At 37.8% G+C, this 23,932-nt stretch overlaps 1 protein-coding gene across 1 annotated transcript; it reads left to right on the top strand.

Moving 5' to 3' along the window:
* Positions 1–3,566: 3,566 nt before the first annotated feature.
* LOC124405711 (myc protein) lies at positions 3,567–23,566 on the top strand. The gene is made up of 3 exons (XM_046880841.1): positions 3,567–3,678; positions 7,779–8,619; positions 22,653–23,566. Exons 2-3 carry the CDS (start codon positions 7,803–7,805, stop codon positions 23,486–23,488), a joined length of 1,653 nt encoding a protein of 550 aa, XP_046736797.1. The 5' UTR covers positions 3,567–3,678; positions 7,779–7,802; the 3' UTR covers positions 23,489–23,566.
* The last annotated feature ends 366 nt before the right edge of the window (positions 23,567–23,932 follow it).

The raw sequence follows: 23,932 nt of genomic DNA, 5'->3' as shown, positions 1-23,932 counted from the left end.
CTAATCATCGATTTTATGAAATCATTCCGTTCGCTGTGAAGAAAACGGTATTTACGGGAAAAACGGGTTTATCGATATTTTTTAAATTGAGTATCTTGATGCTCAGGTCCTGCTGTCAATCGATTCCAGAATTGTTAAATACAAAATTTTCCCCTCCAACGGAATCCCACTGAATACAAAGAAACAGAATTGAAGGTACGTGGGATTTTCATGTTGGTGATTTACATAGTTCATACAGGCTAGTCATCTGAATTGTTAATTTTGAGGATGTTCACTCGCGTTCAAATTCAAAACATATTCGAACCTGAGAATAAGAATTATCATAGCACCCAGAGTGCACGAAATCGATTTTACAAAGCTAATCGGTGCTTCGAGAGCTCTTAAGGCAGCCCTGCGGTTTAAATATGACCCAATAGTAGGTGCGAAAATAGAAAAGCAAATTTTTGGATCGATGATGTAACGATTGAAGGTAAACCGGTTGCAAATTTGAAGTGTCGCAGCCCTTCGTCCTTCGAACCCTTGCGGTAAACCACGTCTGGGTCTCGTTCCGTTGATTCGCGCAAAGCGTGTTACATGCACGTCATACACGGTGTCCAAATTGTAACGAAACGAAGGTTCCCCGAAATCGTCGCGCGATGGCATTCAAGCATCAGTTTATCGTTGGTTATAGACTATATAACGGTATAGCTAGTGTAATATAATCAGTGCGAGTATGGCATTATCTAACGCCTGTAAGGTGCCGCACTGACGCCTCTTTTTTTTAAATACTTATGTCACTATTACTGTTATTATTGTTATTTCTCCTCGTTATCGCTTATGGAGGCAGCTACGGCACGCGCTACGTTTCAGCTATCTTGCTTCAATAATCAAACGTACATGAGTACCTACCGTACATACATATATAACATTTACCAATCTATCTCTTATCACTCTTGAAAGAATTGTGTCAAACCTAAGCACTTTCGGGTGATGTACAGTTCCGTACCTTTTGCTGCAGAATTTGACTTTTTTCAGGGCTAATTTACCGATGCAACATTGTTCAGTGTCATATGCTACAGAAAGTGACAACCTCCAAGGGTCATTTTCATATCCCTAAAACGGTAAGCTAAATTGGTTCCTCACTTTAGAGAAACATAAAGCTGTATCTCCGATTAGGTTAGGTTAGATTAGGTCAAGTTATCCAAACCAAACTGGAGGATTTAGCTTTGATTAATATTCTCTTGAAGAAAGATAAAATCTCATCAATAGCGAGAAGAAAATTATCCAACGATTGTTTGGAGTTACGAAGTACTTAAATACCGGCGATGACGTCAGACAAACTCTAGCCAATGACGAAATACTGGAATGGAATTGGGAATGTATGTCCGTTGGTTTAACAAGTTTTGTAACCAATCGCATTCGTTTTGAAATATTTCCAACAAATAAAGCAAAGGGACAAACGAAAACGAGAGGTTATACGGAAGTCCAGCTTATTAGCATATTCTTTCTTCGGTGAAGAACAGTCTGCGATTGACTCCCACATATTCATTTGACCAGCTACTATCGTGGGGGGAAAACAAAGAAACTTGATATTACCCAAAATAGAGCCTCTGCGGATTCATTATGTTATAGCCTTAGGAGGTTACCAAACGGTGCGCCGGCTTCTGTTTATTTAGTTAACAACGACAGAGACGCATGGTCGGCGGTCTTTTGGGCGATGCCTCTAAAAATTCCTCGTCTTGTTTCTTATATCCTTGCGACTGACCCTTGTTGTAATGTTTACGAAACTACGAGACGCGGTGTGTCATTATTTGACGGACACCGTAAAGGTGGCAAAAAGAAGACTTTTTTTCAAATGGTCAAAAGAAAGCCAGCAAAAAATATTCAAGTTTCAGTTCCCGACTTGTGTTGTTCGAATTTAGGATCATCGCGGCGACAGGCAGGTGACAGACGGTCTTTCAACCATATATCTGATTTTGATTACTGGCATTGTTCCACTTCCCCGGGCCTACTTTTGTCGTTGGTTTTTAAATGCGTGCTTAAAGTACGCGCGACAATTGGCCACCCAGCTTGACGTAATATTTAAATAAAATTTATGTCGTTTCGAGGGTCAAGATCGTCGAACTAATTGATTTATCAATGCGGTAACTCGATTGTTTCGCCGTAGCATTCGTTGTTATACATATAGTAATCGGTAGCGGAACCCAGAGCCGTACAGCATGAATAAAATTTCGTTATCAATAACAATACGATTAATCTCAGGAGTTTCGTTCTACCTCTCAATAAAACTATCCAACTACATTTACAACTCGGTCGGTAAAACAGCTCGCCTCAACGCGCCACCGAATCTCCACATGCGTAACTTTGATCGTTGACTTAGGACAACGCGCTGCATGCAAGCTTGTCGCCGAACGCGTCTTTCCTCGTTTTTAACATTCATCGAGCCTCCCGCCTCACTCGGCGCTAATTTTCCGCGATATTTCCTGCCCTCTACATCGCAAATCCGGTAACCAGCAGGCAGAATTCCCTCCGCCGCCGCCGCGTCGGCCGCCGCACACCGTCTCCGCCTGGCCACGCGCGCCTCCGCCGCATAAAGTAGTCCGCATCTGAAGAGCCGATGCGTATCATCGAATATCACAAAAAGTACGCAAAGACAACAGGTGAGCCTTTGCACATCGTCGTAACAACCGCCCTTCTATAAGCTTATCTAACTTTGGTAGGCCTGCGTGACATAGTTTCTCCAATTTCAACCGCACTATGGAATATTCATTCGGGTGCGGCACCCATGCGGACTATCCAGCGCCGTGTCAACCTGCGGTGGCTCCACAAATCTCCCTCGAACGATCGGCGATTGTTCAGGTATCGTTTCGGATGATATACTCGCGGTATTTGACGATACGACAAAAAAAATTGTGCCTCGACGTCACCGGAGAACGGGGGGGTAGGGAAGAGTCCAAGTTTCTCCCAAAAAAATTGACAATTTCCGAAGTTAGCCCTTTTCGCTGTTTAGTTCTGGCGGGAAAACTGTCGTCACGTATCGAAGCAATCGCATCGATTTCCGTGGATCATAAGACCGGCCGGAAAAGGTCACGGAAAAAAGGCTACTCAGACGCACGTGCCGTTTGTAGCGGGCAAAGGGATGAGGAAGGGGGGGGGGGAGGGGGGCGACAGTGGCAATGAGCCGCCCCTGGCGCCGGGCGGCCGGTCGGTGAGCGTAGAAAGTGGAATTCGGATCGTTCAGTCGCCTCAAACCGGGCTGAACAAACGAACGTGTTTCGCTCGCGCGTCGTTAAACCGCGAATACCGCCGTGCGCTAGAATGATCTTGCACGTTGTCAATGGTAAAAGCTTTGCGTTCAGTAAATTGAAAGTGTGTTTTCAATCGTGTCGTAGCAGAAATCGTTTATCTTGAGATATATATCGAATTCATAGCCACGGGACTCGATCGGAAGCTGTGCGAATAATCACTCGACTCTCGTCGTTCGGACGAATTTAACGAGATAGTTTTACCTGCGGTATAATTCACCGCTGAAATTTAGCCGGTTCGACAGTATCTTTTTTTTGTTTTTTTTGTTTTTTTGGATTGTTTTTCATTTATTATCCATCCTTCGTCACCGCTAAAGTTACAATATAATAAAAAAGAAGAAGTTTTGTGCACGGATTGATCGTTGCTTCTGATTTTTGGATTATCGCTAACAAGGTTCGTACGATATTATGTATTCTAACGCAAATTCTATCATCGATCTCTTTCCTTCCCGCCCTTCACTTTTCCATGTATAACCTATATATGGATATATATATATACGTACATGTGTGTTTGTGTGTATGTATACCGTGAACGAGTAACTATGCGTTTAGGCATTTTCTTATTCTCAGATCGATTAACCGGCGATGCGGCATTAATCGCCCGGCAACTTCGATCGCGTATTCGGTCAAACTCGATGGCCGCGCGCGCCAAGTTAGTTACTTTGAAAAGCGTTGCGTGCGATGCCTCAGCCTCAGCCTCAGCCTCATCCTCAATCTCTGGATCTACTTCTCCTGATATAATAATCAGCTTTCAGCTTTCGTCGCGTCTGCGGATATGGGTTCTCGAAATCGGCGCGAGTAGATTCTTCCGCGAATTGAAAACCGCCCACGACGCGACGATGCGATTCACGATTTATTCATAAAACAATAATTGTCCCCGATGCGCCTTGGGATGAAGTCGGTATAACGTTACTGTAACTATGCATGATTGGGGAATCGTCATGAAAAACAAAAAACATAATTACTCATATTTTAGAAAAATCCAACTTCTTGAAAATCATATCCAGATATTGCATAGTAACGATTTTTTTTTGATTTTTTTTTTTTTTTTTTTTTTTTTAAACACAGATTTAGTTACGTTAACTAAAGTTACTAACTTATCAGCCTCGTACGGTTTCGGGGAATCCCGAATCGCTCGTACAACCGGCGTATCCACGAGGCTGAAGTTACCGAAGTTATCGTCACGAGACGGAGAGAAAAATTTATTAATTTCTTATTTTTACTGTGATTTCGAAGTAACTAGGGCCGCGGAATATAAATATGTTTTGTTGCATTTGGTGTTTAATGAATTTCAAACTATTCCAAAATTCTGAAATAACGATTTTTCCTCAGAATAACGTTACTAACTTCAACATGATCGTATTATTCCGCTGATCCGATCGCCGATCGATGCGATGCAAATACTATTCAAGTGGAACAATTTATTACACAGTTGCGGTTAATAATGGTAATTCTCAGAAAAACGAACTCGATTGTTTATTTTCATTTTTTTTTTTTTTTTTATCCTTTGTACGTTTGTGGTTTGTTTGTTTGTTTTTTTTTCCTTTCCGTGTGCTTTCGTTTTTTATCTTCACCAATTTTGGCGGGTTTTTTTTTTTTTCAAACTTTTTTTTGAAACCCGAATTAAAATTTAAACAATACGGTTTAAAGAATTAACTTTTCCTTTTGTATTTCTCTTTATTTTGATTTTATGTTAAATATGTTTATCGCTTCTGATATAATCTTTGTCTCGTTAACGATGATTACGATTGAAGATTATTTAATAATAATTCCGAAGCAATACACGGAGCAAATTTTTTTTTTTTTTTTTTTCTTACAGTTGATTCAGTTAAAAAAATTGGTCGAATACTAAGACCTTGACGGTAAAAGTATTTTTTTTTTCTCGATTCTTGAAATATTTTTATAGAAGTTAGAGAACAAGAAAAGCGAAAATCCACGCCGATATGCTACACGTGTATCTGAAAATAATTTATCAAATGGAAGAACGAAACTCGTTTTTACAATATCTCTTGTATTTAAATATATTCGGGCACGTTTTTATTATCATTGTTGTTGCTATTTTTTTTTTTTTTTTTTCTTTTCTCAACTCTTTGTGGAACGTTGTGCCGCGGCTTTAAAGACCTGCGACACATGTGCCCCGATAAATAAAATTTTGACATTGAAACTCAACTGGTTCATTATACTTACCCGACTTCAGACACCGATCTGTATATATATATATATATATATATACTATGTACAGAACCTTTGACGATCAAGTATGTGGCTGACTTAACTTTTTTTATGCACTTTATTGTTCGTGCCGTGGAGGTTTCTTCCGACTGATTCTTCTTTATTTTTTTTTTATCCTTGGTTTACCGATCGATGCGATATACTCTCGTTATTTTCTTTCAATTTAATCTCACTCGAGCAATTTTTTTTTTTTTTTTTTTTTTTTTTTTTTTCCTATTACGCTTGAAGCTACATTATCGTTGTAAGTTTACGTTGACATTTTAACATCGCTGGATGAAACGGCGATGAATGATCTATGAAAATATTTCAATTCAAAAAATTCAGGGATACCGGTGCGTTATTTTTTTTTATTTTTTTTCATTTGTAATAGTACATAAAGAAGAAAGTTTAGAGAGAAAATATGACATAACATCCGACAACGACAATAAAACATAGAAAATATACAGCTGGAAAAATAAAAGAGAAAAACAAGCATTGTTTGACGATCGAGACACTCAATCATATCCTTGAACGTCAATTTTTCCATAAAACTTTGTAACACGCGTTGTTGTTACGTTATAGATCATGCAACTTGAAGATTGTCAAGGTTACTTGAAGCATATTTATTTCTGCGAATGTATAAGGATTAAGCATCAAGCAATTGAAGTATATGTACACAGCTAACTATACATATATGGGCTTCTTTATTTCCATCTGGATCTTCTTATTGTTAGCCTTTCGTCAAAGTGTACGATAAGGGTATAATAATTCATTCTTTTCATTCTCGAACCGGTAAAAGAAATGCAGTCAGACAATGGGCGATCGGTATAGAAACGACGACCGTCTTTGAAAAGTTTGAAACTTACACGCCTGTTGAAGAAGACCTCCGAGCTCCAAGAGTCACGTGTGTAAACATTGTTTTTTCCGCGCGAAGGCGCATCATCGCTGAGAGGAGCTTATATTATATTTCTCGTCCAAATTTATCGAGGTCAGTGTAGACACACGGGGTGTACACATGCACGTGTCTGCATGCCGCCGTAGGATAATAAAAGCAACGTCTTTTATACACAATTGTCGGTTCTTATTAGATCTCTACGTATTTGCGTGTGTGTGTGTGTGTGTGTGTGTGTGTGTACCTGTAGGTGTCTGCCTTCCTTTCTTCGTTGATACGCGCAATGCACTCGGAGAAAACTCCACATCCGCATCCTCTTTTGCCTTCACCACTGTATTTATATATGAATTGACTCTTATGCATTTGTTCACTTAGAAAACCAAAGCCCGGAAACCGCAAAAGACCGTAACAGATAATATAATTGATATTGCGAAAGGTTGACGATGTAAAAACAGACTCTAGGGATAAGGAATTACGGCAACGTGCTCTGGGGAAATAATTCATTGAAAAATAAATAATCGATCTATATATGTATATGTAAAACTTATCCGATTGTTGATATTTAAGTTTTTCACGGTGCTCAAACGATTTTCTTTCGACAAACTGAACAATCATTTTTTTTTTTATTTTTTTAATCGATCAACATTTTTCTTTTTTGTCAGTCCTCAAAATGAAACGTTTTCATTAATTGTAAGTTAATAGAAAAATATTATTTGATAAACATCAAATGCCTCACTTGTGGAAAATAGTGTCAATTGGTCAAGGTTTTTTAGAAACTTATTCAGTACAGATCCCGAAACTTGAAAATAATTCGCGTTGTTGCAAACGAGGTTTGATTTTTAAATTTATAAACGTATTTGTAAAATATTTAATATTACTTGCTAATAATTAATAACAATTATTCAAAGCTCAAGTTTCGCAATCGCGAAATATTAAAAAATTTCGAGATCTGTAATGAATACGTTTCTAAATTTATCAGCCAAAACTCGTTTGCAACAACTTTTCCGAGAATCAGTTGGGTCTTGGTACACGCATTAGCGATAAAAAATTGTTTTAACTACTTTGCAACGGCCGTTCCCTGAGATAGTGAATTATTCTCAAGGTCGGTACTCAGTTCTGAATTCGTTTTCAAATCTACAAGTTGAAATTCGCATGCAACGATTTCCTAGAGCAGTTATAGCGTATCTCCGCGCGTACAACAAGCATCAGCGGTGCTCATTCACGTGCTTCACGTGGCCGCTAGTTTCAGTTTCATAATTTGATATTAAAACGCGACGAAATTCTACAGATCGCAATCAGTTCAGTTTAAAAAAAAAAAATGTTAGAAAGTAGAAAAGCGAAAAAGAAAAAGTCAGACCAGAAGTAACAAACGTTGATAATCTTTCCAACAGGTGCGGAGAAGACAATCTGAGAACATGCCCGTGCCGACTTGGGACTGCCCGGAATTGGGCCTCCTCGAGGAACCGTTAGAGACGACGACCGTCGTGTCTGAGGACATATGGAAGAAGTTCGACCTGGACTTTCCGCAGCCGTTTCCAGCGGAGCAGTACTACGGAACGATAGAGGGTGGGATTTTGCCCGAGCCCTACGAGAAATCGTCGATGTCGAGGCTCGAGGCGCGCGAAATCCGTCACCACGACTGCATGTGGGCCGGACTTTGCATCAGCAAGGAACACAACAGGACTCACCCGGCTAAAAAGGACGTCCAAGTGAGCAGCAAGAAGGTGCCAGCGGGGCGAAGTCTTCTGATAAACCGGAAGCCGCCGGTTTGTACCGCGGCTAAGAACCTCGAGAGCGACGGGGACTCAACGAGGCCCGAAACGCCGCAGAGTTGCGAGTCTGAAAGTGACGAGGAGGACGAGGAGGAGGAGGAAGATGAGGAACCACCCCAGTTTAGGCACGACTCGATAAGCATAAACGAAAAGCTGACAGAGTATCTCGGCGATGCCGCTGCCGCTCCGGTCAGCGAAGTTACTGGTCAGCTCGTTAGGCGGACCCCGATGCCGGAGAAAAAGTGCACCCAGAGGGTCAGAGAAGCTAGTCGAAAACCCGAGGTTCACCAGGAGCCGCAAAGGACTTCCTGCAACACACAGCCCAACGTTGGACACACAGCGCAGGGCATCACCCATAGAGAGTCTCTCGTTTCCCTCGGCGATCACTGCTATTACCTCAATCAGACTTCCAACAGTAAAAAGCTTGAACACCTTGGAGTACAGACACCTTCGGATTCAGGTGAGCGACGTTTTTTTTTTTTTTTTTTTTTTTTCAAAATTTTTCGAAGAATTTTATTTTGCGTTGATTTTATTTCAAAAGTTTGATTCGTTTTTGATCGGACTCGTTCGATGGTTTTTTATATATGGATTCGGTATTTAAGGGTACGTAGAAAGCCTACCTTTACCGACCGAGCAAACTCACCCCGTTTTTTCCTATATTGAATATACAAATGAACGTAAGGGGCTTAAATTTCGACGGTCTATCGTCTTTTCGTAACGAAATTCAGGAAAATTACTTCTTACACAAGAAATGACGTATTTTTTTTTTTTTCACGATTTTTGGGATATGAGTGACTTTTCCGAATTCCGTTACGGAAGAGCGATGAAACGTCGAAAATCTGAACTTTTCCGTTCGTTTCTTTGTTTATTTAATATATTTATTGTTTGAAAAATAGCTTGAGAGAATTTATTATGAGAGAAGAAAATGTTCAAATTATTTTCACAATATTTAACTTCTCACAAACTTACATATTCCGATTTACGAATTTTTGAAAACGAAAGATTAGGAAGAAATTTTTCTATCTGTATCGTCAGACTTGTCCCCAACTTGAAAACTAATATGTTGAAAAAATTTGCCCACGAATGTCCAGAAATTGATAGGTAGAACAAATTTTGAGAAACAGAGAGAGAAAAAAACACCGACGAATCTTCCGCCACAGTAAAAAAGTGCGAATATATCATCTCGGAAACCGTTTATCGAAAGAATGAAAATGATATCGAATGTTAAAAAAAAAAATAAAAAAAAATAAAAATTGTATAATGTCTACGATAAATGAAAAATGGCATATAGAGATAATATTTTACTTCCTCGTTTTGTTATTACATACTCGATAATACATCTGTACTTAAGAGACACACAATACTCTACTCGACGTCTGTAAAAACAACCGTGTCCGTGTACATTATCCCGCGTCATTCAGATAATCGCATCTCTGTTTACACAGTTTTACTCTTACCGTCGTCGGTACGTCGGCGGCGTAAAAGTTCCGCGAATTTCGACCGCGCGCCCGAATTATTAGGACAGAAATATTTTGACCCGGTCAACCGGAGGGCGCCGCCTTCGCTCCGGATCTACGCATACTCCTATGTCTATCTCTTCTATTAGTGCAGGTAGTACCGGCTGTCCGGTCTCCATTCGCGATAGTCCGCGATGACCCCTAGACTAGGAGGCAATTACCGAGTTGCGTTCATCGCCCGACCGACGCGACGAGACAAAGTCTGAATGTCAAGTGCGGTCGATCCTCTCGGCGAGATCTCTCGAGTCGCCCGCAGGATCCCCCTTCGTTTTCTCTCCTTCCTTCTCCCCCCCCCTCCCCTTCACCCAAATATCGGAGCGGTGCTCATTGTCTTGTGTGCACATGTGCGAGAGCCTGCCGGGCATTCGATTCCTTCGATTAGTTGACCACTAGCGTAATAAGTTGCGAATATTTTGGAATAGTTTTGGCGAAAAATCAATTAGACATGGTAGTTTGCTTTCGCGGTATTCGCGGACGGCTCATCGAGACCTTGAAAATTTTTGAACGTGACTTTCTTTATCTGTAAAAGTTCGCACGAGTGCGTCAGACTCTTTTGACTTTACTTGTAAATATCGGTGTATAGATCGCAAAAATTATTGATCTTATTGGAGATAAATGTAGTCTAAGATTTGGTGAGACTCTGTGCAGTTAATCGGAGGAAAAAAGAATCGAAATCGGTTGAGTTTCAAGTATGTTGAGAAGAATAGAAGAGAAGATAAGATGGAACCATGAGGACATTGGTTTTGGTAGACCGATATGCTTCAAGTTTCGAGGGTCTATTTCAAGTAGACCAGATTCCCTCGTTGCACAATTTGTTGGAAATATGTAACCTCGTTACATGCAGTTGGAATATGGTCTTCATCTCGGTCTTTACACGGCTTTTGAGCAGCTCGCAGCTCGGCTTGTAAAGTGGAGAAATTTTTCTTAACCGTAATAAAGTAAGTAAATCGGTCTCATATCTGGTGAAACTCAATTTGAAACTTTGAAGTTTCTCCGAAAGTGGAAGATCGTGTATTCACTCTACGTTTCGTTATTTAAACATTACCAATTTCAAATCGATCGATATAACGTGGCGTTACACGAATGGTAACGTTACAGTGCCAAATATATGCAAACCGGTTTTTTCCTTTTGTGCAGCCGTCTTCGTTGCTTCGATTCGATGCGTGTCAAAAATTCCACATTTCTCAAGTAGCCAATTGCAATTGATTCTTTTTTCGTCTCCTGCAAAAGTCAAGTTCCTCACTGTTCGGTTGACGTGTAACGTAACAAGTTCATACCGATCACTCGGTACATGTTGCATAATTTTTAATATCTCAGCGGAACAAAGTTTAAAGTTAGAAAGAATAAAGAAACACATCGCTCGTCCTATAATACACGTACACATGTAGACGCTTATAAATACGCAAGCAGTTAATTTTCTTAATTCTTTTCCCGCTTCTTATTCTTATTCCTCCTCCTCCTCCTCTCTTCGTATCTCATCTTTTTTTCTTCATCCTCGTACGCGTAGCCGTGCGTAAGTCCATTGAACACGACGCTCTGCGAGAATAGAGGCATCCACCCACCCACGCTCAGGACATATCCGCGCCTATATCTCGATTTGCGAATGAATGATCGAGGTCAGGGAAGGGGGTCCGATGACGTCACCCCCTCCTCCTCCTCCTCCACCCCTTCCGACCATCCGTCCCCGCCAAATTCCAACCAGCATGGCCAGTTGACGGCCGCGGGAGGCTCGTCTCTCTCTCTCTCTCTCTCTCTCTTTCTTTCTCTCTTTCTCGCTCGCTCTCTTTTTCTCTCCCTCTCTCTCTCTCTCGCCCAGTCTCGGTTTAAATGGTAATCGCCTGGAATGCGGCGCCGCGACGTAACTCTTTCGCACGAAACTTTGAGCGTCTACACAGGATGGTCAAAAAACCATGAAGATATCGGGGATGCAGTTTACTTTTTCCGATCATTTCGATTATTCGTTCAAATTTTATGACAATATTGTCTACATTTGTATTACTATGTTGGTTCGAATTCTCCGGAACATATATATATATATATATATTGTATAATACAATGAAAAGATTTTTAACCGAAAAAGAGGAAAAAAAAAAAAAAAAAAAGACAAACAAACAAACTAGTTTTTCATGTTTTCATTACTTTTTTCCACCTTAACGTAACAAATAAAATTTTACAGTATCTCATACCTATAATATAATGACATTGCAAATGAATTTACAATTTTTCGTACAGTATGTAACTTGTGATCGATCACCCACAACTAATTTCGTAATCACAAATGTCTAGCGAATCGAATGAAATATACGATACAAATAAATGACTTATATATACATATATATTTATTTATGAATGAAATGTATTCCATTTTTAATAGCACGATACTTTTTCCCGTGTCGAATTTTATGTTGAATAGAAACGGTTGAAAAAAGATACATATATTGAAATAAGGTAAAAAAAATTGTCCTCCTGCGTCGATAGATATATTTCTACGTTACTCGTACATATCTATATACGTATATATATATGTAACACATTCATCGTCAGTCGTCTAAGAGCCTGTGCATAAGATGTGTGGGAAATCATGTCATCAGTTTCGAGGAATATTATATGTCCCTTCCATTACGGGCTTCTTTTTCGGAGAATTGGGATAAATTAGGAAGATTTATGTGCCATAGTTGAGCAGACGACAGCAACGGAGCAGCGGGTGTCCTGATGGTAACTTTGGAGAACCTCATGCGTGTGACGACCGCGTCGCCCGTATTTTTCGCCCTCATGCTTCTCCTGCTTTCGTTTTCTTTCGTGAAAAATGAATAGAAAAAACAACAGGACTCAGTAAATTAACGATCTTCTTAAGCATGATAGTTTTTTTTCGATTAAAATTGATCAGCATATTTTGTAATTTATTCTACAACAGAGGAATATTCATTTCCAAATATTATTGGGTATATATATTTTTATATTCCGTAAACAATTGAAAGCAAAATTTTGTTTTTTCATTTATATCAAGAATTTTTACCGTAATAGGAAAATTGACGAAAGTTTCTTGATATTTTTTTTTTAACAACATCGTGTATTCATACTTTACAATTGATTTACAAAATTCAAAGTGGAAGTAAGATAATTTTTTTTTTTTCTCATAATTCAAGACTGTGGATCCAATATGGCGGGTGAAAATTTCAAATTCTATCGAATCCGGAGAAAGAACTCTGTCCAAGGATTTTCGGGATCGCTGATTACGAATTGAAAATTCAGTTCGACGAATCAAGTCAAGTCTTTTGACCTTAATCGATCAAATTTGAAATTTGAAATTGTGGAAATCTGCTTTCAAATTCCGTCACCAGCGATCCCAAAAACCATAGAATACTATCATGTCATAACAGTTGACTCAGCACAACAATGCGAGTCTCAAAGTGTTAACAGCCCCATTCTTCATTCAATTCAAAACCAAAAACCACCCCAATACATTTTCATTTAACCCAAAAATAAAGAATAAATAAATAAACTTGGATAATCAGTGATATATATATATATATATATATATATACTCCCCCCCCCCTCCGCCCCCCATTCGCTTACCGAGTCGGAAGTCTGAACGATTCGGTTCAACTTCGCGCTCTTTGCCGATGTCTGGTTGATTTTCTTTTTACACATATACCGTTATGGACGCGTTCACAACGTATATCACAACCTTTGATACATTGTAGATCGTCCAATGATCTAACGCGACACTATATCCACTCCTCTCGACCAAAGTCCCAGGAGCAGTCCTCCTTTCTCTCGGATTCGTACGTCTCGATCCTTCTCTTCCAGTTCTGCACACACACACACACACACACACACACTCGCAATCAACGGACGGGTATATATAATGTCTGTATATATGTATATATCGATCCCCTGCAGCGGTACATACTATCCGCATTTAAATTCATCGGAGAGGAGAGTTCGTTGACTCTCTTTACTTCGACTCTCTCGTTCTTCGCCGTCGCGTTGTTTCCTTCTCTCCTTCTTCTCCTTTTTCTCTTCCTTTTCTTGCTGCTGCAACTTTTACTCCCCCCCCCCCCCCCCTCCCCCTCCGCCGCCACACTTGAAATTTGCAAGATATTCGCGAAATCGCTCGTCACGGCACGGCTGTCTGGTATATACGAAAATTCATCGTTATTTATATGCTCACATATATATATACATATATATGTGTGTGTGTGTGTGTATGTGTTAAGATTAACATCAATATTAATCATTCAATGTACGAGTAGGCGGTGTACAAGTTCGATGTCCTGATTATCATTTTTTTTTTCCTCAACTCTAGACTATGTCTCATTCTCAGATCTTTTTAATAATTACACTTCTAGCTCCTTAAGTCTGTAGAATTCGTTTACAGTCAGATTTTTTTTGACCCGTTTCGTAGAAATTATCATTTTTCTTATCGTTGAGAATATACATTTTGGATTTTCTTTTTTTTTTTTTTTATTCATTGTTTCTTTCCAGCTACAAGCCTTCTTCATTTTTTTTTTTCTCTCTTTTAACCTCTCTAAGACGTAGGTAGATTCGTGCAAATATTCAGTCGTCGCGTTCGTGTCTACGCAATTATAAAATCTGATTAATTTCTTTTTGCGTAAGTGAAAAAATACTGTTATTCGAACTATTTTTTTTTTTTTCAACCGCGGATTTCAATGTTGCTTTATTTACGTGCGATTTGAATTGGCGATGTTGGATTTAAAAAAATTTTGAAAGGTCGATATATTTTTTTATTCTTTTTGTTTCTTTGGGATTGATTATAAAACCATCATACCTACGTCACAGACTCTCCAGTACTCATTGTAATATCTACAATGTTTTTCTTAATTTAATCAAATCGCAATATCTTGTTGCTTTTTGTACGTGAAGGACATCGCGAGAATGTGTAGAAGCTTTTTTTTTATGTTTTCTAGTTTACTCTTTCAGCGTTAATATGGAAGTTAACAAATACCCATCAGGCAATCTATATATATATATATGATCTCAAAAATGAGCAAGTGACGTAATAAATCAATTTTGTTACAATTTGCACAGTTATTCAAATAATTGAAAAATTCCGAAACCAAAAATTCTTCGATTGACAGTTTTTCAATTACATTAAAAATGCTCACTATGCATATATATTAACCCTTTCAATTACGTAATTTGTCAATTATCAATAAAAAATTATAACTTTTCAAACTCAAAAAATGTTCGATTTCCGAATTTTACGTTGAAAATCGATAACATTCTAAGCATAATAAATAGAAAATGATAGATTCTCGTCTCGCCATATTCCTTGTCCTCACCAAGGCCGCCGAAGTCCATCTCTCTTTTGCTTCTTCGCCTCTCGCTCTTTTTCTATCACTATTCGCCGACTATAAACGCGCACATTGTACCTGGCGAACGTCGATATCACGTCTGTGAATCGGCGACGGTAGGCATGTACAAGGAAGAGACGCGACACGTCGTCACCGTCTCGTTCGGACATTTAAAAGTCTGCGGCAGGCCTCCTCCAGTCAGCCTCTGAGTATTTCTCCTCGTGGAAACCTAGTGTGTTAGTAGATATTATGCGTAAACTATTAACCATCGCTGTAAGAGGTTTGAATAGCTATGCGTACACATCCGCTTACTACAGACTATAATTTTCGATTTTCAAGTACCCACATAGACGTGTTCTTCTCCTCTATTCACCTGTCTAGGTATATATGGCTTACCTGTCTCTGCCCACTTAGAACTTTTCCTTTTTATTATCCCGCGGTTTATCGTCGTCTCCTTTTCGTCTCTTCTTCGAGTCCTTCCTGCATTGCGGATAACGACGAAGATAGATTTAATTTAATGGGTTGTACGGTTCATTTTTTTTTTTTTTTTTATTTCTTTTTTTCTTTTCTATTTACTAGGAATTTGTAACACGAACATTGTTTTTTATTTTTTTGGATTTTTTTTATCTCTGCAATTAAACAAGATGAGAATAAATGAGTAAATCTAAGATCATTGTGTTAAGATAGAATGAATACACTTGTCGTTAGATTGGGAAACGAGATGGAACGAAAAATCGATCCTGTTGCCGTTGGAAACTATTTCTTTGATCATTCTTTGAACACACACGAGCATTGCATACAGTCGTATTATGGTGTGTATGATTGAACTTGTTAAGTGACGCGAGTAACAGGTATTTTCCTGTGTGTGTCACGTTAACGGGCACCGAACCCCCGCCTGCCGTGTGTGTAGTACTTATGATGACATCTTGATACTATGCCGTAGCCGGTGGTGTGGCTGCTGCTGCATTCAATGCCACGAATTGATCGAGGGAAGTCCCCTTGAATTCCAACAATCGCTTAATCGTAAAATAAGCGAAACTTTTTTTTTTTTTTTTTTTTTTTTTATGCGTGTTATTGTATTTTTTCTGGATTTTTATTCGTGGGAATGTTTTGATAAGTTGAATGAGATGTAAGTCGCTTGGAATTATTGTTTAAACGTTACTTTTGAATGATTGAAATCATGTGGATATTGAAGATCAAGGGAAACAATCGGTTGAAACAGGGACGAACGGCAATAAAAACATGTTAGAATTGACATTTTTCGGCTTAAATGTTGGTTAAATTGATTTGGAAAAAAAAAAATTGCGCATGAATAAGTTAGGTTTCGTTTTATTAATTTTCTTCTTCTTTATTCATTTTCTCGATGTAATAAAATCATTTCACCGTTTGAAATCAGATGTTTTTTCCAAAAATACTTTGAAATGATGTGACATTGAAAGAAACTAAATATTTTTATTTTGACCGATAAAACAGATTTATTCTAGTTGAAGTCAAATGACAATCTGTTTCGGAAATCAATTTTTTTTCCATCCCGGTATTGATGATTCAACTTGGAAAACGGAACTACAATTAAAAAAAAATATATATATATATATATATTGATTCACAATTCGGTTGAACTCCGTAAAAATCATTCAATTCTAGAGCTTTAAAATACGAAGTTTTTTCCCAAATATTCAATACCGTTACTAACTTCAATCTCGTAGAATATCAAATCGATCAACTGGCCTAACCTAACTTAACTCGATGCAAAACGTATTGAACGTATTTTGAAATGTTAAAATTTCAGATCCGCCATTTTTAATTTGGAAAATTCCTCAGACCTGACCGCATTTTTTTAAATCAACGACCTCGACCTATACCTCTCTATACGGCCACTCTTTATATGGCATTTCGCTATTTAATGGTCTTTTTTAATTATCACAAGTTTTCATTATACGGTCTATAAAATCATTTTTATAGAAAATAAAAAGAATAACATGCTTAATTACGATCTAAAAACTATATCATTTTACAAAAAAAATCAAATAATTCCAATTGGCTTTGTATGGGTTTGTGTAAAAACAATCCATTCGTGATACGACCATAAATTCGACTGCGAGGAAAAATGTATGCTTCAAAAGCAAATATTTCTCAGTAGAAAATTCTTAAAAACATTTAAACATATCCAAAATACCGCTAATCGTAAGTGAGAAAGTCAGGGTGGACGATATCCTCCACGTTGGTCAGCGAGGGGTTAATACTGACAATCTGTTACCGATCTATCGTAATATTATTATTATCGGGATTTCGTTTGGGGCGAAGTCGACGGCACAATCAGGGTTGGCGACAGAGGCATAGGTGAGGTCGAGGGTGTTGGGTGTTGGCGGCAGTGGACTCGGTCGATAACGTAGCAACGAGACCAGACGCCTACCCCAACACGAGGTTCACGTTACCGCGAAGGCCAGTGACCCAACAGCAAGGTCACGCGCTACGCCTCCGTCGGTCACTGTTCAGTCTTTGTACACGTGCCGTTCTATCGCGATGGCGAGGAAGAGCGGCGATTGGGGGGGGGGGGGGGGGAGGGCTGCGCACGCATATGGGAAATTCCTGCACGGCCAATCGTCTGGCATGATATTCGGTTAGCTGTGATTATTTAAAAATGAATGGGAGCTACTCTAAGTGAGAAATTTAATTAGGAAGTGAGAATGAAATGAAACCTTCTTTTTTTTTTTTTTTTTTTTTTTTTTGCATTTTGTCAAAGATGGTTAACATTAGCGAACGAAATGTAATATATATATATATATATATATGTTTTTTTCTTATGTGATAGAAATTGTTTCGAGATAATTTTAATAATGTAAGTTGATAATGAAATTAATTTAAAGTTTTGAGAAAAGGTTTTATAATTGGAACTTTAAAACCGATTGAATATTAGTTATTGTTGTTTTTTTTTTTTCTGTCTGGATCGTAATGTTTTTGGATTAATTTTAGCTGCGGAAGAGGAATTTTTCTAATTTTAACAATTTTTGTACAGCATTGATCGAGGAAGGTTTCTCTTTATTAACTACGCTGTGGTTGGTCTTAATTACGTCGTTTTATCGCCTGTGCCACTGGTGATATACTAATACGTAACTGAATTAAGTCCAAGGTCGTGTAGTTTAATAATATGGTCGAGTGGATTTCGTTGATGAGTAGCTACTCTGAGTATTCAACGAAAAGATTACACACAAGTGTAGTTATAAATTTATTTGATTTTTGTAAAGTCAGTTTTTTTTTAAATTTCACTCCGTTTGGAATTTTTCTATTCCGTTGAGATTGTAGCCATACCTGTGGAACCTGACGAAAATTATAATATATATATATATATATATAAATTATGCTGCAGACCGTCATTCAAGATGGTCAACAAGTGCAAGTATGAACTAATCGTAAATACTATTACGTACACGTAAATCCGACTTCGCTTTTAGCCAACACGAACATAAACACACACACACACAGACACAGAGCGGTCGTAGACTTGGTTTTTTTTCATTTAGAATTTTTCTCACGTCGTCGACGAGAATTCAATCACTCGCACTTACGCACACGTCACGCACGTTTTAAAAGCAATCGTTGCGTATCCGCAACCATTTGCAATACGTTATACGTCTCGCAAATAAAGCATAGCTTTTTATTTCAATTTTCATTTTTCATTAAATAACGCGTCAAGTTTCGTTCTTCTTGAGACGAGTTGGTCAGTTGATATGTTTATTGATCGTCATGAGTAAAACCTCTTTGGCGAGTTAGCATATTAAATAAATCGATGAAATCCAATTAACACAGGGAAATATATACATTTACTGTCTTTTCAACCGTTTCCTCTATTATTTAAAATTTTGCAAACGTAAGGCTGGTCGTAAAAAAACATAAAAATATTGCTCCCCTCCACTCTTCGACTACTTAGTTGAAGCTTCGCATGCAAACAGCATATTATTCATTCATATAATAGTGTAGGTATGGCATGTCGCAAGTTTATGAACAGAATTTCATGAATATCAAACGAAAGAGTCGTAAAACCTCTATCTTGAACTCTTGTTTGTCAATGAGTATCAGCAGGATTTTTCCTTTTATTTTATACTATTTTACGGGTGGTTCGTAGTAAGAAATTAAATCAACTGTTTGCGAAGAAGGAAATTCGAGGGAAGCAAGAAATTTTACACGCGCTATGGACAAGGTGAAATTTTTAAATAATGTGGTAATAATAGTAAGAATGGTAAGAATAATACATGCCATTGTAAAAAATAAAAAAAATAACTATTTTATACTGCGAATTTTTTAATTGTCTGGAACGATTTATTTTTGATTAAATTGAAAGAACCCAATTTAATTCATTAAATGAATTGTTCATTGAGTATAATTTTATCATCAAGCAGCGAACGATTTCTTAGAGTTTAGAAAACCCAGATTCTTCGGCGAGATTGCTGTTTGATTAGTTGAACTGTTTGTTGACTCAGGATGGCAACACACCTGGAAATCTTGGAGAACCTTGAATTTTCAGAAAGTGTTTAATTTGGCCATGAAAAAAAACTGATTATATCACTTTTCTATCATAGAAATTAGAAATGATTTTTTGAGGTAACAAGTTTACTTCTTTTCCCCGAGAAAACAAATTGCCTTTTTTTTTTTTTTTTTTTTCGTATATTATATATTTTTTTTTTTAGATTTGAAAAGAATTTTAACCGATGACAGAGTTAATAAGCTGAATAATACAGGTTTTAGTAAACTACTAGAACTAGGAAAATGTCATGGAAAACTAGTTGGCAATTCTGGTTGTAAATAGAATAAAAATAAGAAAAAATAGAAAAAAATTGGTTAATAATACTCAACGAAGATACGTTTTTTTTTTTTTTTTTTTCTCTCTCAATAGTCAAGTAGAGTTTGTTTTCAAGACAAATGGAAAGGGATCGATTCATTGAATGATAAAATGACTCGTGAATAAGTAGGTACCAACAACTACGTCACAAAGCGAGCGTCGGTTGCCTTCCTGAGTGCCACACGTGGATTTTCACAAGCTGAGCGCGTATAACCGCGGCTGTACGTAGACGCCATGCAAATAACTGTGACTGGCCCTAACCAGCAACCTCAAGGTTAGAAACGTGTGCTGAAAATTCGCGAGAACTTGGGCGAAACCTCGCGCATATTTATGTATATTTGATTCGCGACGAAGAGCGAAAATCGCCAAGGTATTTCGCTGTGTGGAAAATTTTTTAATTTTTTTTCCCAAGCCTCTTCAATAGCTTTAACAGGTGACGAAAATTATCCGTTTCAAAGAACAATTTCATATATACGCGTTTGACAACTTTTTTTCAAAATTCTTTCGATTCAATCGCGATATGCGGAGTGAATTAATACGGCTATTCAAAACTTTATCCGTAACGGAAAGAAAAAAAAAAAAAATACAAAGAACAAAACTAATCACACGAATGGATGAATAAATTAACAAATGGAAAATAAACGTTTGAAACGTGAAACTTGTGTTGGTGAAATTTTTATTTTATCAAATGAATTCGAAATTTTATTGCTCAACAACAGATTTGATGTAGGAAATTGGAACGATCTACAGAAATGTGTGCGATTTTTTCGTAAATCTATTGGTTCACAAGTGATTTAAGGTTAATAATTATTTATATGTCAAATTTCACAATTTTTTTTTTTTTTTTTTTTTTTTTTTTTCATCAGTTTCACTGTGAAATAATGATTGAAAAATGAAAAAAAAAATGTAATATTTCTTGAAATTCATGTTATTCTACCGAAACGTTGAAATTTTCCCGAAAATTTCCGATTACTTGTACCGAAATAAGTTTTTAACGCAAATTATTGTACAAAATTTATATTTTCATCAAACTTTTGAATCAGTAGATTTACGAATAAATCGCAAAAGATCTTTTTTATAGATCGTTCAATTTCCTACAAAAATATATATATATGTATATATCGCTGTTCGCGGTACGCCAATCCGTTGCAGGGTAATAAAATTCCTAAAATAAAAGATGGTGAAAAAAAAAAAAAAAACTTTCATGCTATTTAAACTGAAAATGAACAATCGCAAATATGCATCTCTTAATATTAATATTAACAGCTCAAACTTTTACAGTATTTTTTTTTTTTTTTTGTCATCATCTTGAACGATATTTTCACGTTGACTAACGAAAGAAAAATAGTCATTTTTTTTTTTTTTTTTTCTTGCTTACCCTAATCTTCATGGCCTGAAATTGTAGATTTTCAATACGAAAGTTCGAACTCTGCTCATTATCTATCTATCTTTTATCTATAAATAGCGATAAGTTGAGCTATTTTCAATCGTCTAGTTAACTCAGTATATATATATATATATATATATAATGGAGTTAGTCATGTTCATTCCTTTCCATTCGAAAATCTGCACACCGTCACATCTGCAAAGATCATGCTTATTAAGGCAGTTTAAATGCCCTAATCGTTCAGCCTTTATTCGTCATATATAATACTTGCTAGTGGGTGTACCCATATAAATGAACCATCTCATATTGACTTATTGTTGTTGACTCGCGAGACATAATGTATAATATGCCGTGTCTGTTCGGTGAATCACAGAGACGAATTAGCCCCATAGTATCACAACCTGTGTGTATGATGTGTTATATATATATATATATACACGTATTCATGCACACATGCACACCTACACGGGTAGGTGGTATAATTTGTGTATTCAATCGCGAAAATCGCTCAGTCATGGAGCGAAGTTTGTCGTTCAAATATTGACGATTCATTTAATTTCGAAAACTTTAACGCAGCGGTATCTGAGTCGGTAATATATAATATGTATTAGTTCGTAGTATGCGAATATGTCTCGGAATATGCCATATATATCTAGCAGGAAAATATTTTTCAAAATATTTAACTGCCTCAAGACGTTGTTGGAAGTCATATCACGGTTTTATTTGTGGTACAATGTATCCTGAATCTTTTAATGATTTCTTGTTTTTATATTACATGCAAATGTGCCTTATGAACTGTAATATTTCGATAATTTGATGAAGAATTTTACAATGAAAATTTAGTCGAAAATATTATACAACCGTGATTAGTCTTCAGCGATATGAATTCTGAAGGTATAAAAACTGGAGCAATAAAATATTTTGAATTCAGAAATTTTGTGTTTGATGTTATTCCTGTTTTTTATTTTATAAAATATATAAACTGTTACACAAAATCTGTCGATTCGTGGTAGTAAATCTTGTACAGAAATAAACAGTCGGTTTGAATTGTTTATTGAAAACATATTTCAATAAAATATGATAGAAACTTTTTATTTTCTGTAAACGAAACGCCCAAAATTGTTTCCACTCATACGCTGTTACGAAAAATTTAACTAAAGATAATCGTCTCAGCAGGTCCGCTTTATGTTTGTGTTATTTGTTAGATTTTTTGTTAGTAAATGTGACACAAATTTCTTTAATCTTGACATTCAAGTCGTTTTATCAACACGTAATTCGTTATTTTTCCGTTTTTATCACTTTGTAATACAAAAAAATGGTCAAAGCTATTCGAAGATTTTAGCGGACCTTCTGGAACATTTTATTTCAATCTTGTAAAAGCCTTGAAAGCATCGTCAGCGTATTAACCCTTCTACGTTTGAATTTCCTTTACAGAGGAAGAGATCGACGTGGTGACGTTCGACAAACCTTGCAGGCCGGCATCGCTGCCTACGAATCCAAGCGCGGCGGATAAGCAGCATCTCCAAAAGACGGTCACATCGGCATTGCAGGATAAATCGCCACCTCGGCCACGAGGTCGACCACCTTCGAACCCTCCGCGAAAGCGTTCCGCCCACCAAACTGATCCAAAACCGGCAAAAAGACCGAAACACAAAACGTATCAAAAGCGCGGAAAGCCTGGAAATGGAAACGGAAACAGCAACAGCAACAGTAACAGTAACAGTAATAGCAATAGCAATAGCAGCAGCAGCAACGGGTCTTCCAGAACGTTGCATGTTGACAAATTTGAAAATGGCGTCGGTGCAACGCGGCTCGATAGAATCGCTGAGACAATCGATACGGCGAAAACCGACGTAACAGAAGGAAACGATCATCAGATTAGATTTTCTGAACGCGTTGGAGGAGGAGGAGGAGGAGGAGGAGGAGGAGGAGGATCCGGGAAATTGCAAGCCTCGAGCAGCGCCATCTCGCGAAGCAGTTCGGACGACGAACCAGACACGGAGAAGCGCAGCCTCCACAACAACATGGAACGCCAGAGGAGGATAGAGCTGAGGAACGCCTTCGAGGACCTCAGAGTCCTCGTGCCGGAGGTCGAGATGAAGGAGAAGGCACCGAAGGTTGTGATCCTTCGCCAGGCCGCGGTATACTGTGATATGCTTACCGAGATGGGACAGGCCACTTCGACCAAGGTGGCGGAGCTCAAGAGGCGGCAGGATCGCCTAAGGACCAAACTGAGTCAGCTAAGGAGAAGCTTCGCGGCGGCTCGCTAGGTGAACAAAAAGGTTGATTTGGAAAATTACTTACCCTAGAAACACACACACACACACACACACACACATGCACACGTACATAGTCACACGCGCGCTTTTGCTTCCTTTACTTTATTGTACGGTATATATTCATTCGTTCGTTCGTTCGTTCGTTCATTCATTCATTACGACCAACGGTTGCTCGATGTGGGGAAAAAACAACAAACAAACAAAAAAAAAAAAAAAGAGACTGCCGAGGCGCGTCTAGTTTTGGTATACATGTTTCATTGATTTATCGCCACTTTACAGAATGCAATAATATTTTTTGCTCGTTCGAGGTAATATCGAAAATGTGGCGAAGGGGGGAGGGGGGGGGGGATTTTTTTTCTTTCTTTTTGTTTTCAAATTCTTTTTTTCTTTTTTCGAAACAGGTAACAAATACAGAATAAATAAAAAGTAACAGAA

This window comes from Diprion similis, chromosome 4 (assembly GCF_021155765.1).
Source record: "Diprion similis isolate iyDipSimi1 chromosome 4, iyDipSimi1.1, whole genome shotgun sequence".
Taxonomy (NCBI): domain Eukaryota; kingdom Metazoa; phylum Arthropoda; class Insecta; order Hymenoptera; family Diprionidae; genus Diprion; species Diprion similis.
This window is presented reverse-complemented; position numbering and strand designations above follow the sequence as displayed.

Bases quoted from the DNA above. Each gene is read 5' to 3' on its own strand.
- LOC124405711 (XM_046880841.1), top strand. From the start codon at position 7,803: ATGCCCGTGCCGACTTGGGACTGCCCGGAATTGGGCCTCCTCGAGGAA. The intron at 8,620-22,652 runs GTGAGCGACGTT...TTTCCTTTACAG, and splicing joins ACAGACACCTTCGGATTCAG to AGGAAGAGATCGACGTGGTG.